We start from the raw sequence: 12,704 nt of genomic DNA, 5'->3' as shown, positions 1-12,704 counted from the left end.
GGGGGGTCAATTTTTATGTCTGTAGATGCGTGTGTTCACGGAGCCGGTTTGCCTGCTCTGGGGAAACGAACCCGAGTTTCTGGGTGAGAAGGGAAAAAGAAACCTACTCGAGTGGAATGAGACCAAATAAAAGGTTCCTCGCGTCTTGGACGGGAATCGAACCCAAGTCTTTCCGACCAAAGGGCTTCGTCTACAGTGACGGAACTACGGAGGCTCTACATAATATCTTTTTTATGTGAACGCATTTTTACAAAGGCTTGAAATATATGCACCATCCTAGATTGAACTTTTTCGATTACGTTTCATTCATAAAATCAGTAATAGTGAACTGCCTTAATAATACAGAAAATCTCGAATGCAAGTTTGATTTCAAGTTACATACTGTACAACCCAATAACTACATTACGCAGATGTAAACACATATTTTGTTCAACTGAAAATTTGAAATAGGCTGTTTGGACAAATGATTTAGTTAGATACCGTCTTTGGCGATACAATAAGACTTTGTTTTGTTGGCTGTATTCAGTACAGTGTTTGAGGGAGGACAGCGAGTTAGTTTTCATTATCCAGAGTTGTTTCATTCCACTTGTCTCAATTTACGCTAATTATCGCTACACTAATTTTCTCCGTACTGTATTAGTGATACAATAAAGCTACATGTTTTTCTTGCATTTGCAGTATGGTGTTTGTTGGACAGGGGGGATGTTTATCGCTACACAGGAACATTTTCTGAAAGATTAAGTGTAGTGAGCAAAGATGTTTATTCCTGTGAAGAAAATGAATTCTTCAATGTTTTATGGCAAATACATCCATCGTATTAAATAAAATATTTCCTCATTTCTTTCTTTTTTTGTATTTTTTTATTTTTTTCCATGTTGTATTTAAATGTTAATAAAATCACGTTTGACATTAATGTATGTGTGTGGTGTGTACACACACGCGCACACTAAGCATCACAAAATGGACATGAACTGAAACGATTTAGTATCGGATATTAAGCTGATAAGAACAGATACTACACTTTTCGCATTGCAGCCTTTTAGCTAAGATGGGAATGTAATATCTATTCTTGTCAGTTTATATCTGATATTGCTCCTTGGGACCCAAGATAAACTTTATACCTGGAGCTTGATTCACCTTTGCGACGAGTTGCCTGATATTGTACTACCGCTGTCCCTTCTCCGGGTATTGTGGAAACCGATCAGAAAAGTTTAAAAAACACAATGGTGTAAAGTATATAAAGGAATTTAAGGATAATCACTGTATGGAAGTCAACAGTTGAGCAGTATTCATCATCGTTTTAAGAAGCTTTCTTAAAATTCTTCTCTTTTACGTTACTACAATTTGAAGTTTGGGTTTTAACCGTGATTACGAGGTGTTTTGTAATTGTTCAGAATTACAGAATAAGTAACCAAGACCGAGATGTCTGAGTGCTCATGTAGCGTAACGGTAACTTCGATGGCGTTAGATCAGCACAACAAACATTTGTGATACAGAAAATCCAAAATATTCATAAAATATCAAACTACGATCCTGAAGACGGACTATTTTAAATAGTGCACCACACTCACTGCAAAGGTGCCTCCACCTTTGACATGTTGGGAAAAAAAAAAAAAAAAAAAAAAACATTGCATAAAGAGTTTTCTGTATTTGGATTTAGGGATATGAGTTTGGAAATCACACAAAAAAAAACTTATTGCTACTTTATAAGACTTAAATTTGTATAGTGCAGAAGGAACTATTTCGTGGCAAAGAAAAAGTATGAAATTGCGACTTCCTTCTTTTGTGAACAAACAAAAAGAAGGAAGGAAAAATAAGTTTGTCATCCATTGTATTTAGTTACTTTTAGTTCAGATAGTTATTTTTAATCCGTGTAACCATCGAACAACCAAGCAAGAAATAACTTGAGTGATGTTATTAACATACGTAACCGTGTTTTTAATTATTTTTATTATAGTTCTCACTCCAAAAAGCACTAAAAATATAAAGCTGTCTCTGAATTTGAAGTTTAATTATGTTTTGAACTAGCATTTCCAAATAAATTTAACAACATTTACCATGACTTGAGTTATTAGTTATTCACATGTGATCATTTTGACGCACTATGGTCACTCCCGTACCTCGGTGGGTTTTAGCAGTGAAGCCTTCTGTTAGAAGCAGCGGTAGGATCGTAGATGCCTTTCCAGAAAGACTTAATACGACAGCCACAAACATCCATGCCCCCGACGGGATTCAAACCAGAGGTCTCTTGGGTGGAGTGCGGAGATGCTAACTACTCGACCAACCGGGCCAGCCATGACTTGATGTTATTAATTTTCTTAATCAGTCATTTTAACGTGTTATTGTATTAGTTTTCTCATCAATAACTTTTCATTACGTGTATTGACATTTTGGTCAATAGAGTTTGTCTAACAAATAACACAAAGGATTTTGATTCTGAATACCTTAAAAATAGTATTTTCAGTTGCGTACTGGTTACACTGGAAAAGAGCATACGGTCTTTGATTTTTCAGTCCCCCCCCCCAAAAAAAAAAAAAACGTAAGGATATATATACTCTAAAACGAAAAAACGCAAAACAAGTTAGTATTTCCATGTTCTACTCACATAATTATATTAATCAGCTGACGTTGGCAGACTTTTTTTCCCCCTATCCTAGAAGATTGGTTACCTATACAGCATATTAGGCTAGGAATTATCTAATCCTTAGCTTACCATGAATTGGCTAAGGATTGAATAACCGGGTTCCACTGCTCTAGAAACCCAACATGGAACGTTTTCAAGCCAATTCAGACTATTCAATAAGCAAGACAGTAGTCTTACCTCTAATTACCTGGCGATGCATATGTGCGATTCGAACTCCAAGCAACGGTTGTGAAGAATTGTCCACTCGGCCAATCAGGCTTGCACATTATTCTGGATGAATTCTTGCTTCACACGCTGATTCCATGTAAATATGCAACATTTTGATAAAACGACAGCGCTGCATATTCTTTCACTCAACAAAAAAAAAAAATAAAAATAAAAATAAAAAATAACAAGCTTTTTTTTTTTATCTCCCTTATTAACACCAATGAGTGAATTTTTTGCTACTTAAGTACCAAGTGAATATTGCCATGAAAGGCTCTCCCCTCACTCCTTGTTAAATGATCTATTCCATTACACCATCCATAATCTTCCCAGAATATTATTGCACTTTCTTTCTTCTTTTTTTATTTTTTTTACAATGACGATAACTTTGGTACAGTTTTTATGTGGGACGAAGAAAATATTTTTCTTTTGCAAACCTGCTGCTCCCAAGTCGGAGATGGAGAAAATAAAGCTACCCTCCTAAAATTATCCAGACCTACTTCTATCAGTGCTGAGAGACACACATTAAGATGACGTGAAATCCCTTTGAACTTAATATGTGTCAGCCAAATATATGCTCTGAAATATGGCAATGTCTACACTAATCATTTCTATTTTTACTAGAACATTTTAATTCTAGAGTGCTGACTTGAGAATTATTAATCAACAGTAGAATGCGAGCCGGCATTTACTGGGAACAGTTTATACAAAGTTATTTAATTCATGGCATATTTCATTACGTGCTATGAGTTAAGACATTTTTACATAAAGTAGTCTTAAAAAGTTTGGAATTCGAAACCAAAAAGAATTAATAAAACACGAATATTCAGACTTCTGGGAGCGAATGTCTTTTAGGTATAATGCTGTACTAAGGAAACATATGCAACGTTCAAAAAGGCAGCACAACCACATCAATATTTTTATTTTACACGTTGTGTTTAAAGTAAACTTAGATACGAGTATATTCATTGACTATCGCAGGATCTTAAATGAGTATGAAATAAAACTGTCGTTAATAAAAATAACTAATGAATACAATGGCAGTTGAACCCCTGAATTTTAATACAAGAGTGATATAGAAAACCTAAAATTGTCCGTCTAAACGCCAATATGCAGACAACATTAATATGAAGAGCTATATCCGGCCGTTTAATAGAAAAAAACTGGACAAACCAAACGCAGTTCCAAATGCAGACTCAAGTTCGTATTCTACAGAGAAGCGCCTTATACAGGAGATTTTTATTTATTTATTTATTTATTTATTTTTAAGTGCCAGTGGACATGTTTCATTCGTTTAATCTGATCTCACTCAATTCAGGCGTATTAACAGACAGGACACACTCACCTCAAAATATTTCTTCCACGTATTACTTGCCACTACACGAGTTGCAGCTGCATGTAGATCCGGGGGTTTGCCGGCAGGGACGGAGATGAAACATTTTCCCCCTGGTCTTAAGCACCAGAGAAGATTGCGAAGAGCAGTTGAATGATCCCGAACCCAAAGCAGCGCGTGAGCGGAAAACAGCCAGTCGAATTTCCCGCCCCATTTCAGATCGAAAGTGTTCAGGTCCTCGAGGCTAGCATAGGAGAAGTCCAATTTTTCGTCAGCCGTGATGCTGAAAGCATAGTCGATGGCAGTGGCATTGTCGTCAATCCCAAGGACACTCCTCACCGCAGTAAGACGGTCTGCAATCTGTCGAGTGGTGTTTCCATAGCCACAGCCCACGTGCAATACGCTAACTCGCTTCCAGTCCTCTTCCGAAGTGAGTTCGCAACACTCAGCGAGCAATTTCTCGTGCAGGGACACCAGATATCCATCTCGCTGCTCTAAAGGGGCATTCCCCCCGTTCTGTAGCTTGTTTTGTTTCCCGCGTCGGCCCCATGTAGTGAAGTGCGACATACTTGAAAAGGACAACCTCTTCTTTCAAAAACTTTAATCTCACACACAATTCAACATCTTTCTCCTACTGCCGACACCAGAGGGAACCGTACGTCCGACCATTAGTGTACACAGCGCATCTCCACCCTCCGCGGCAGTTGTAGTGACGTATGGTTGAAGTGCTACGCCGTTAGTCTATATTTAGTGCGCCAAGCATCCTGGCAATCAGGAAATGAGGTTATTTGTATCCCACCATGGCGGGTATTTATAACTACCCTCAATCTCTTTTGAGTGACGTCACAGGCACTTTGCTACCTACACGGGGTGGCAGAGGTCTGCAACTTGACTCAAGAGTTGTGGGAGTGAAGTTTATACTGAATTTATAAACAAGAAATTCCATTTGGTGCACTTACTCTCTTACGATCGCCTACTCCATCTATCTCTTTTCGAATTACCATCGTCTCTTTTCTTTGCTTCGTAAAGGAATATAACATTTGGGATTTTTGCCTTTTTTTTTTTTTTTTTATCAAAAATAAATTCGTTTCTCGGGAGAGAAAAATAAGTATTCATATTCTTCGACTTCAGAAGACGGAAATAACGTCCTCACTCGGCCTCCATACATTTAAGACGCACTGCAATTATGACCTGTCGGAATCAATCGTTTCACGATCTTTTAGTCTTAACGATCCTAATTTGTTGATTCCTACTTATCGGAAACTAGATTCTAGTCCATAGCTTGGTAATGAGGGAGGGAAGACAGTTTTTTTTTTTTTTTTCGCGTATCATTACATAATTAGTTAAAATCCGAAAATAACTTATAAAAATCACATTATCTTAACACGCTTTAGATTCAAGAAAGAAAATGGTTGTTTCACACGTGTATGAAGAGTTCGAATGGAGTAATACCAGGAGGTTTTAATTAAATTAAAACAATTTAATTATTTTCCACAATAGATGCAGTTGCTAATTTAAAACTGCCGTTATCCTTCCCCAAATTCAAGCAGTTTATATACAATCGGTTCTTCAATACATGACTAGTGATAAGAAAGAAAAAAAAAACTGATTCGGGTTTCATTTCTTTTCTCTAACACTGCTCTTTATAGATTCATACAGCTGATTTTCAGGACCGTTCATTTTTTTTTTGAGGGAGGGGGGAGAGAAGGGGAGATTTTAACGTCAGCTTAAGAATATATATATTCAATGTCGGTTGTTACCGTATCACGACTGCCAGATTTGTATTTATAATAATACCGATTTGAAAATTTAACTGCGCCTATGAAGAACTACTTTTTATTGTTAAATGGGATTTATTACACACTATATTCACTCGACAAATTTTTATTTAAAATTCCTGATGCGTTTCGAAATCCACTACCTTAAGAAGAGAAGATTTTTATATTGTAAAGAGAAAGCATCGCAAGTAAAACCTTGCTAACTATTTCAGTTATCGATGTATTTTACTGAGCTCTCTCTCTCTCACACACACACACACATTCATGCTGCATATATTGCTTAAAATTGTAAATTGAGAACTATTAGACAGCCAGAAACGAAAAAAGTTATGTACATCTGTGCAGAGAAGTCGATGCACAAGATGCCCGAGGTGAAGATTCAATTACTTGATAAGAATAAGACCAAAAAAAAAAAAAAGATGATGAATTGCGCATTCTTCTGAACATTGAAGATATCGGTTCGATATTTTCCAACGATCAAGCAATTATACGGAGATTACACTTCTCCGCAAGGAGGTAGGTCGACCTGACGAACCGTACCCTGACATCTTTATCGCTCGCTCTGCTGACGTTAGCATATTCTCGGAAAACCACGTGCATGCTCTCACCTGGCTTCCTGCCACAAACCGATTTAGAGGTGGCAGCACCACCCCGTGACGAATCTTTCGGGGAATGCTGCACGCGTAAACAGGAAGCCAGAGACAAGATGACAAACTCCAGGAATTCAAATATCGATAGCTGGTTCGGATGATGCAAAAATGATATCTTGACCTATCGAAAACCCACATTGATTGGTGAAACCATCACTTTAAATTAAATGAGCTCCTCAGCGTAACTTTTAAAAAAAAAGCTCGATGCAAACCAATTTTATTAACACGGCTTTCTTGACACGAAAGTAAAAATGTCTGTTCATCAATCCTCTTGTGTTGGCATCTCTACTTTCCTCATCCTGTCTACCTCAAAAATTGTCTTTCTTCTCAAGAGCTTCGAGCACTTGAGAAAGTTTTTGATCCGGTTATTGCCGTCTCGTCAGAAATAGATGCCTGAAACGATCCGTCAATTCAAGCAGAGGCAATCTCAGTTACCAAAATTAGATAGCCTATTTGTACTGTTGCGTGCTATGATTATAATCTTTCTGTTACTTATAGCATTTATACGATTTTCTGTTTTTTCAAAGGAGACAGAAAAGAGGGGCAAAAAATGGCGAATTAATCCACAGTCGTGAAAGCAAAATTTTCTGTTAAAATAATTGAAATATGTTTCTTAAACAACAAATATCATCAATTTCGCCATAAGAGACGTTTGCGACTTTCATCCTAAACAATTTTTACTAATCTCGCAGCTTTCCCCACAATTCTTACCAGCTGTTCACGAATAGGAGAGGTCTCGCACAGTGGAACATTAGAGTGTGGATAGTTAACCCTGGATAGTCAAGCATGATTTTGCCTGACCGTCTGAGGTTGATAGGTAGAATTTCGCAGATGAAGCAAGTCGAATGCAAAGTACGTAATGATGTATCATACTGTGTCCAAGCACTTATAGCCACCGGGAGAATATTTACCTAAAACACAAGGAATGTTTTCTGCAACTTATTAAGATTAACAGAGCATTTTCTCTATATTACCGAACATTACAAAAAAAAAAAAAAAAAAGTAAACATCTGAAAACAAATTCTTCTACCATTAAGACCAAAATTTGCTTCCACAAGAACGTAGAAGTTTCAAAGAAAGAGAAGGAGATGACATTCGCTTAATGCTATTCCGCTTATTCGTTCCACGTTTATGCTTCTCTACCTTCTCAGGTCATCAACTTGTTTTTAGCATGCAAGGCATCCGTGCATGTTCGTAATTTCAGCAGCGCATGCTTCGACAAGATGGAAGTAATCAAATCCGAAGGGAAATGGTTAGACAAACAGCGCGTGATCAACAGTTTAAGAGTAAGATGGCTGGCAAAAAAAAAAAAAAAAAAAAAAAAAAAAAAAAAAAAAAAAAAAGCGCGTGGAATGCGATGTGCCCTGTTAAGAGAAACATATGGATGTGTTGATCTTATCTACAGTGGCGGAAACGACGGTGGTGAAGTGAGCGTCTGCCGTGCGAGAGAAAAAACAAAAACCAAATAAAGCTGCAAGAGCACAGTGAAGTGGGCATACTCTTAAGATTCCGATTTAGGTATAAAATTTCCGCTGCAATAAAACAGAATAAAAAACTAACAGTTATTTACATTTTAGATGTTGCAATATTTATTTTTACAAGGTTATTTTATTTAAAATCACCGATTTCGTTTTTGAATCTGTGGAAAGGATTCCTGCGGTGTACTTCAAGGAAATTGTTGGTCCAACTTTGTCTTTTATAATTCAAAATATCCGTTTACGAACAATCCGCTAACTCACCACACACACCTCTTCTTTATTCAAGGCACCCCCCCACAGAGAATTGGAAAGATCTTATACAAAATCGTATACTTTAACTAAGAGGGGGTAGCGGTCTCGCACAGCAGTGTTACTTCACGTTAAACTGAAGAGGACGGCAACATAATAATAAAGAAATAAGTGATTCAACGTAGCAGAAGAACAAAGCTCAGGCGATGTTACATATTTAATTTGCCATTCAATTAACAACTCATTTTTAAAATCACCGCCCATAATTAAGTACATGCTACAGAGTAACGCATTTTGGATTTTTAAGTGAACTACATGAATATACCGACACATCGACTATTAGAATGTTAGGGCAGTTTCTTTGTTACTTGTAATAAATATCACTGGCGTAGTCATTCTACTTGAAGACAATTCTACTCCTCGGGCAATCATCATTGGGAGTGCGACCATCTGTTAACATGGAGATGTCAATGTGCAGAATTATCGTGTGGTTGAACATAATTAATGTTGTTGTTGGCAGTTAAAACGACTGGCATTGAGTGGATGAACAAAGAGCAGGTGGGACTATTCGTATTTTAGCAATACGAAAAAAAAAAAAGAACTGGGGAAAGCTTGTAACTGTCTCAAAGTGAGTGCTGAAATTGTTAGCAGAAGAATCATTAATTCCCTCCCCTCTTCTCCTTTTCCTTGAGTGTAGCAGCAGCTAAGTGACAACGTTACCTAGGTTGCGGCTTCCCTTGAACGCTCTTTTACTAAGCTTTCGGAGCCGACATGTCAGGAACATGTGACGCTGCCTAGAGACGGGTCGTCAGCCTTGAAGGCATCTAAGAGCTACATGCAGAAAGAAATCCTATTACTACGATGTCACATGCGTGGCACCCATCCCAGAAAATTGGTGCAGGACAAAGGGAGGAGAATTGGGTTACATTCCGCACTGTGCCGAGCTCTGTGAAGTAATCCGACAGAACCGTACGTGTGTGTGTGTGTGTGTTGAGAGAGTGCAGTTGCTCGTTTATTGAATATTGCCACCAAACGGTATTTCCAGCTCGCAAAATTTCCACGAGCAACTTCAATATTTTTCACAATTTCGTATGGGGAGAAAGCAGCGCAAAAGCGCTGCTTTTCGTATTACCGTAATTCGGGGCTCAATTTGACATCGAAATCGGTTGCTCACCGTAAAAGTGACAACGTCACTCTGTTATTTCCTAAAAATAGGGAACGATTCTTGTGCGTGGAATGTCACAACCACGCCGTACATACTTTTCCAATCACATCTGCAAGTACGGGGAAAGGCGACACGCCCACGAATTACATTTATTTCTTCCTCTTTTTTTTTCTTTTTTTGTAATTCACTAATTTGTAATTAGAGTTTTAATTAAAAAAAATATATCATTAAACGTCCTGCAGGTTTCAATTTAATAACGAAAATGGAAAGAAAAGAAAAAAACACGTTCGCTATTATAACTCGAATAAGAAATAATTTCCCCTTATTGACTACGTGTTCTGTAAAAAAACGCCCTGAATGGAATCCCTACGTAGAAGAAGTGCTCGCTATTACTACTTGATCTCTGTTAAGCAAAGCCTATCACGTAAAAGCAAATCACCACTTCTAGGTAAGAAGCGAAACATTTGGAAGAGAAGGCTTTCGTGTAGTCTGAAGGATTTGGTTTAAACTTTAAACTGTCCAGGCATTTTTCGAGCAAGGTTTAGTTAATCTGTCTCAGGAGGAAAGATATCCTATCTACCTCTTACAAACCAGGAAAAAAATCTTTGAGAATACACTTGACAGAAGCGCATTATCTTGTATCGGATTCGGTAGAAACCATTCTGCCGAATACGAATGTAACACTTTGCACCTTCTAGACTTTCTCATAAAGACTCCTTTGGACTCACTTGGTTGCGAATCTTTCCTAAACTTTTAATTATATCAAACTGGAATAATTTAGTCACTAGACCACATCACAATAAGCCTTTATTTACGTATTTATGTCTGCATGGTAAGTTACTTCTTATATCTATTTGGCGCTATATTAAATGTATGAAGATAGACGTCTGTAAGAGACATTTATGGCGACGATATCTGTTTAGAATTCGGGAAAGAATGCTTAAAGATAAACGTGCAATTCATGTGTCGCAAGGAGTATAATGATTCGTTTTTGACCACCCTTTATTTCTCTAACACTTAGCTGGCATCGAGCACCAAACTTGTCGCCGTCCTTCAAGCTAACTGAACATGGACACTCCAAGGTCGTATGGGCTGCACACTTACGTTATAGGAGATTGGCTGTTTGTTTATTCATTTATTTATTTATTTATTTGGAAGACCACTGGAGTGTTTACTTCATGCTTATTATGCTGCTACATCTCTCGCTAAAAAAAAGCTGAACCCTCAGGAGAGAATTAAAAAAAAAAAAAGAATTCGGATAGGAACAGGAAAACTTATACTGTATTTTTTCCCCTGAGTGACGTTTTCCACTTTCTTTATGGTTAAGCTTCAAGGCATTCACTTGTTTACGATGACACCAATACATTCGTTCTCGTCGAAGAATCTGAAAGAAGTGAAATATTTGTCTTGTGCAAAAGAAATTCAATAACTATAAGCTCTCTCTCTTCTCTGCATCCCATGCTTTATTTTACTGAGAAATCACTTCAGCATTTTATGCGTCATCCAACACTTGTAAGAACGTATTTAAAATTACGAGATGCGATGAAAAGCTTTCCTGAATGAATTATAGTATAGTTGGGATGGTTCGAAGTGATTCTCCTGTTAAGTGGTACAGCGAACTAACATTCCAGCTATTGTTGAAAACATACACGGAAGTCATGAATTTTGAATTCGGCAATTATTGTCTTTTTTTTTCGTTGTTTGTTCAACCATTAGATGTTCTTCTCCTCACCGTCAATTTAGAAAAATAAAATAAAGAAAAGTGCAGGGCGTGATCACAGAGTAAGATGTCGATTCAAAGTCTGACTCTTGGGAATGAATAAGTAATTCAGTTTCGTGGATATCGAAAATGATCAAGAAAATATCACTTCTGCTCTTTTTGTGCGCATCATCTCCTCTCCAAAAAGCAAGTTTTAACATATTGAAGGATTATGTTGCCATTTTTACCAGTTTGAAAACAGAAACTGGATGCATGAACTTCATTTTTTGAAATCTGCCATATTTCGATGGAGTCGTAATCTCTACGGTATTTAGGTACTGCCCCTGAATAACGCAAACTATACCTAGAAATAAACGGCATACGATTCAACATATTCTACCCACCTAAGGAGCCTTATATTGACAACACCAGTGTTCTCCATTCGAAGAGTACTGTTGCGCTATGTTATTCAAACGAGAGAGATGTATGAGCCTTTTCGTTCAAACCAGTATTTCCCAAAGCGTGTTTATGTTATAAGTTGTCTTGATAGAAAGTCCCATCTACGCTAAAAATAACAAATAGAAAAGATTTCATCGAACTAACTTCATTCACTTAGTTCAGAAGAATTTCATTTCATTTGAAATAAAATTATTGGAAATGAATGAAAGGAAATGCAGTGATACTCTAAATTGTAAATGTAGCTTAATCAAAAAAAACGTCAAGTATTTGGTTCTCCATATCGATAGCAATTTGAAGTGGAACTCCCACACCACTTTCTTAACAAATAAGTTTAGGCTCATAATTAACAGAATATATTATGTTAAAAAATTTGTAAATGCAGCATTCTTAAGATGTTTATACTATTCCTGGGTAAATTCTTCACTGCAATATAGCATTACCTGTTGGGGAGGAGACTATTATAACAATCTGCTTCCATTAATAAGAATACAAAACAGAATAATTAGAGCCATAACTACTACCGACTTTGCACATTCAACCAATGATCTGTATATCGTTCATAATATTCTACCATTTCAGAAACGCTCTCTCTATGGTTGTCTGTTATATGTAAAAAGAAACACTGAAAGTTTCTTGGTATATAATGTAGACTGGATTGCGCTGCGTTCGAAACACGCTGGAAGTACCTAAGGCTAACAAAGAAATTTTTCATTAATCTTTCGAGTACATTGCAACGAGCAGCTATAATAAACTTCCGAATGAAATTAAATCTATAACCTCAGAATATGTATTCAGAAAAAGATTGAGAAACTACCTTATGGGATTAAAGAATGTTGACAATTATTTTAAACGTATAGTATAAGAGATCATTATAACTCATATATCATAACCAATTAAGGTATTGATTTACAAATTGGTTCATTCAATTAGGAAATAAAATATCAACATGTACATTATTATAACTGGTAAGGGAGCCCTCTCTTAAATGCGGTCCCCGGACTCTCAGTGTCTGTTTTAAGCTAATTACTTTTCTAGTAACCAGTAT

The 12,704-nt window shown here is 36.9% G+C and overlaps 1 protein-coding gene across 1 annotated transcript in view; it reads right to left on the bottom strand.

The window, feature by feature from the left end:
* LOC150100352 (4-vinylphenol methyltransferase 1-like) overlaps positions 1 to 4,877 on the bottom strand; it is a 32,606-nt gene extending 27,729 nt beyond the window's left edge. The window contains exon 1 of the mRNA XM_090402906.1: positions 4,194 to 4,877. Within this exon, the coding sequence (XP_090259032.1) occupies positions 4,194 to 4,748 (555 nt within the window). The 5' untranslated portion in view covers positions 4,749 to 4,877. The remainder of the gene's footprint in view (positions 1 to 4,193) is intronic.
* Positions 4,878 to 12,704: the final 7,827 nt, after the last annotated feature.

The sequence above is a fragment of the Typopeltis vanoorti genome, chromosome 13 (assembly GCF_054136105.1).
Source record: "Typopeltis vanoorti isolate ZY-2024b chromosome 13, IOZ_Tvanoo_1.0, whole genome shotgun sequence".
In the NCBI taxonomy this organism is placed as follows: Eukaryota; Metazoa; Arthropoda; class Arachnida; order Uropygi; family Thelyphonidae; genus Typopeltis; species Typopeltis vanoorti.
The sequence above is the reverse complement of the archived record's forward strand: the minus strand, read 5'-3'. Positions and strand labels throughout refer to the sequence as shown.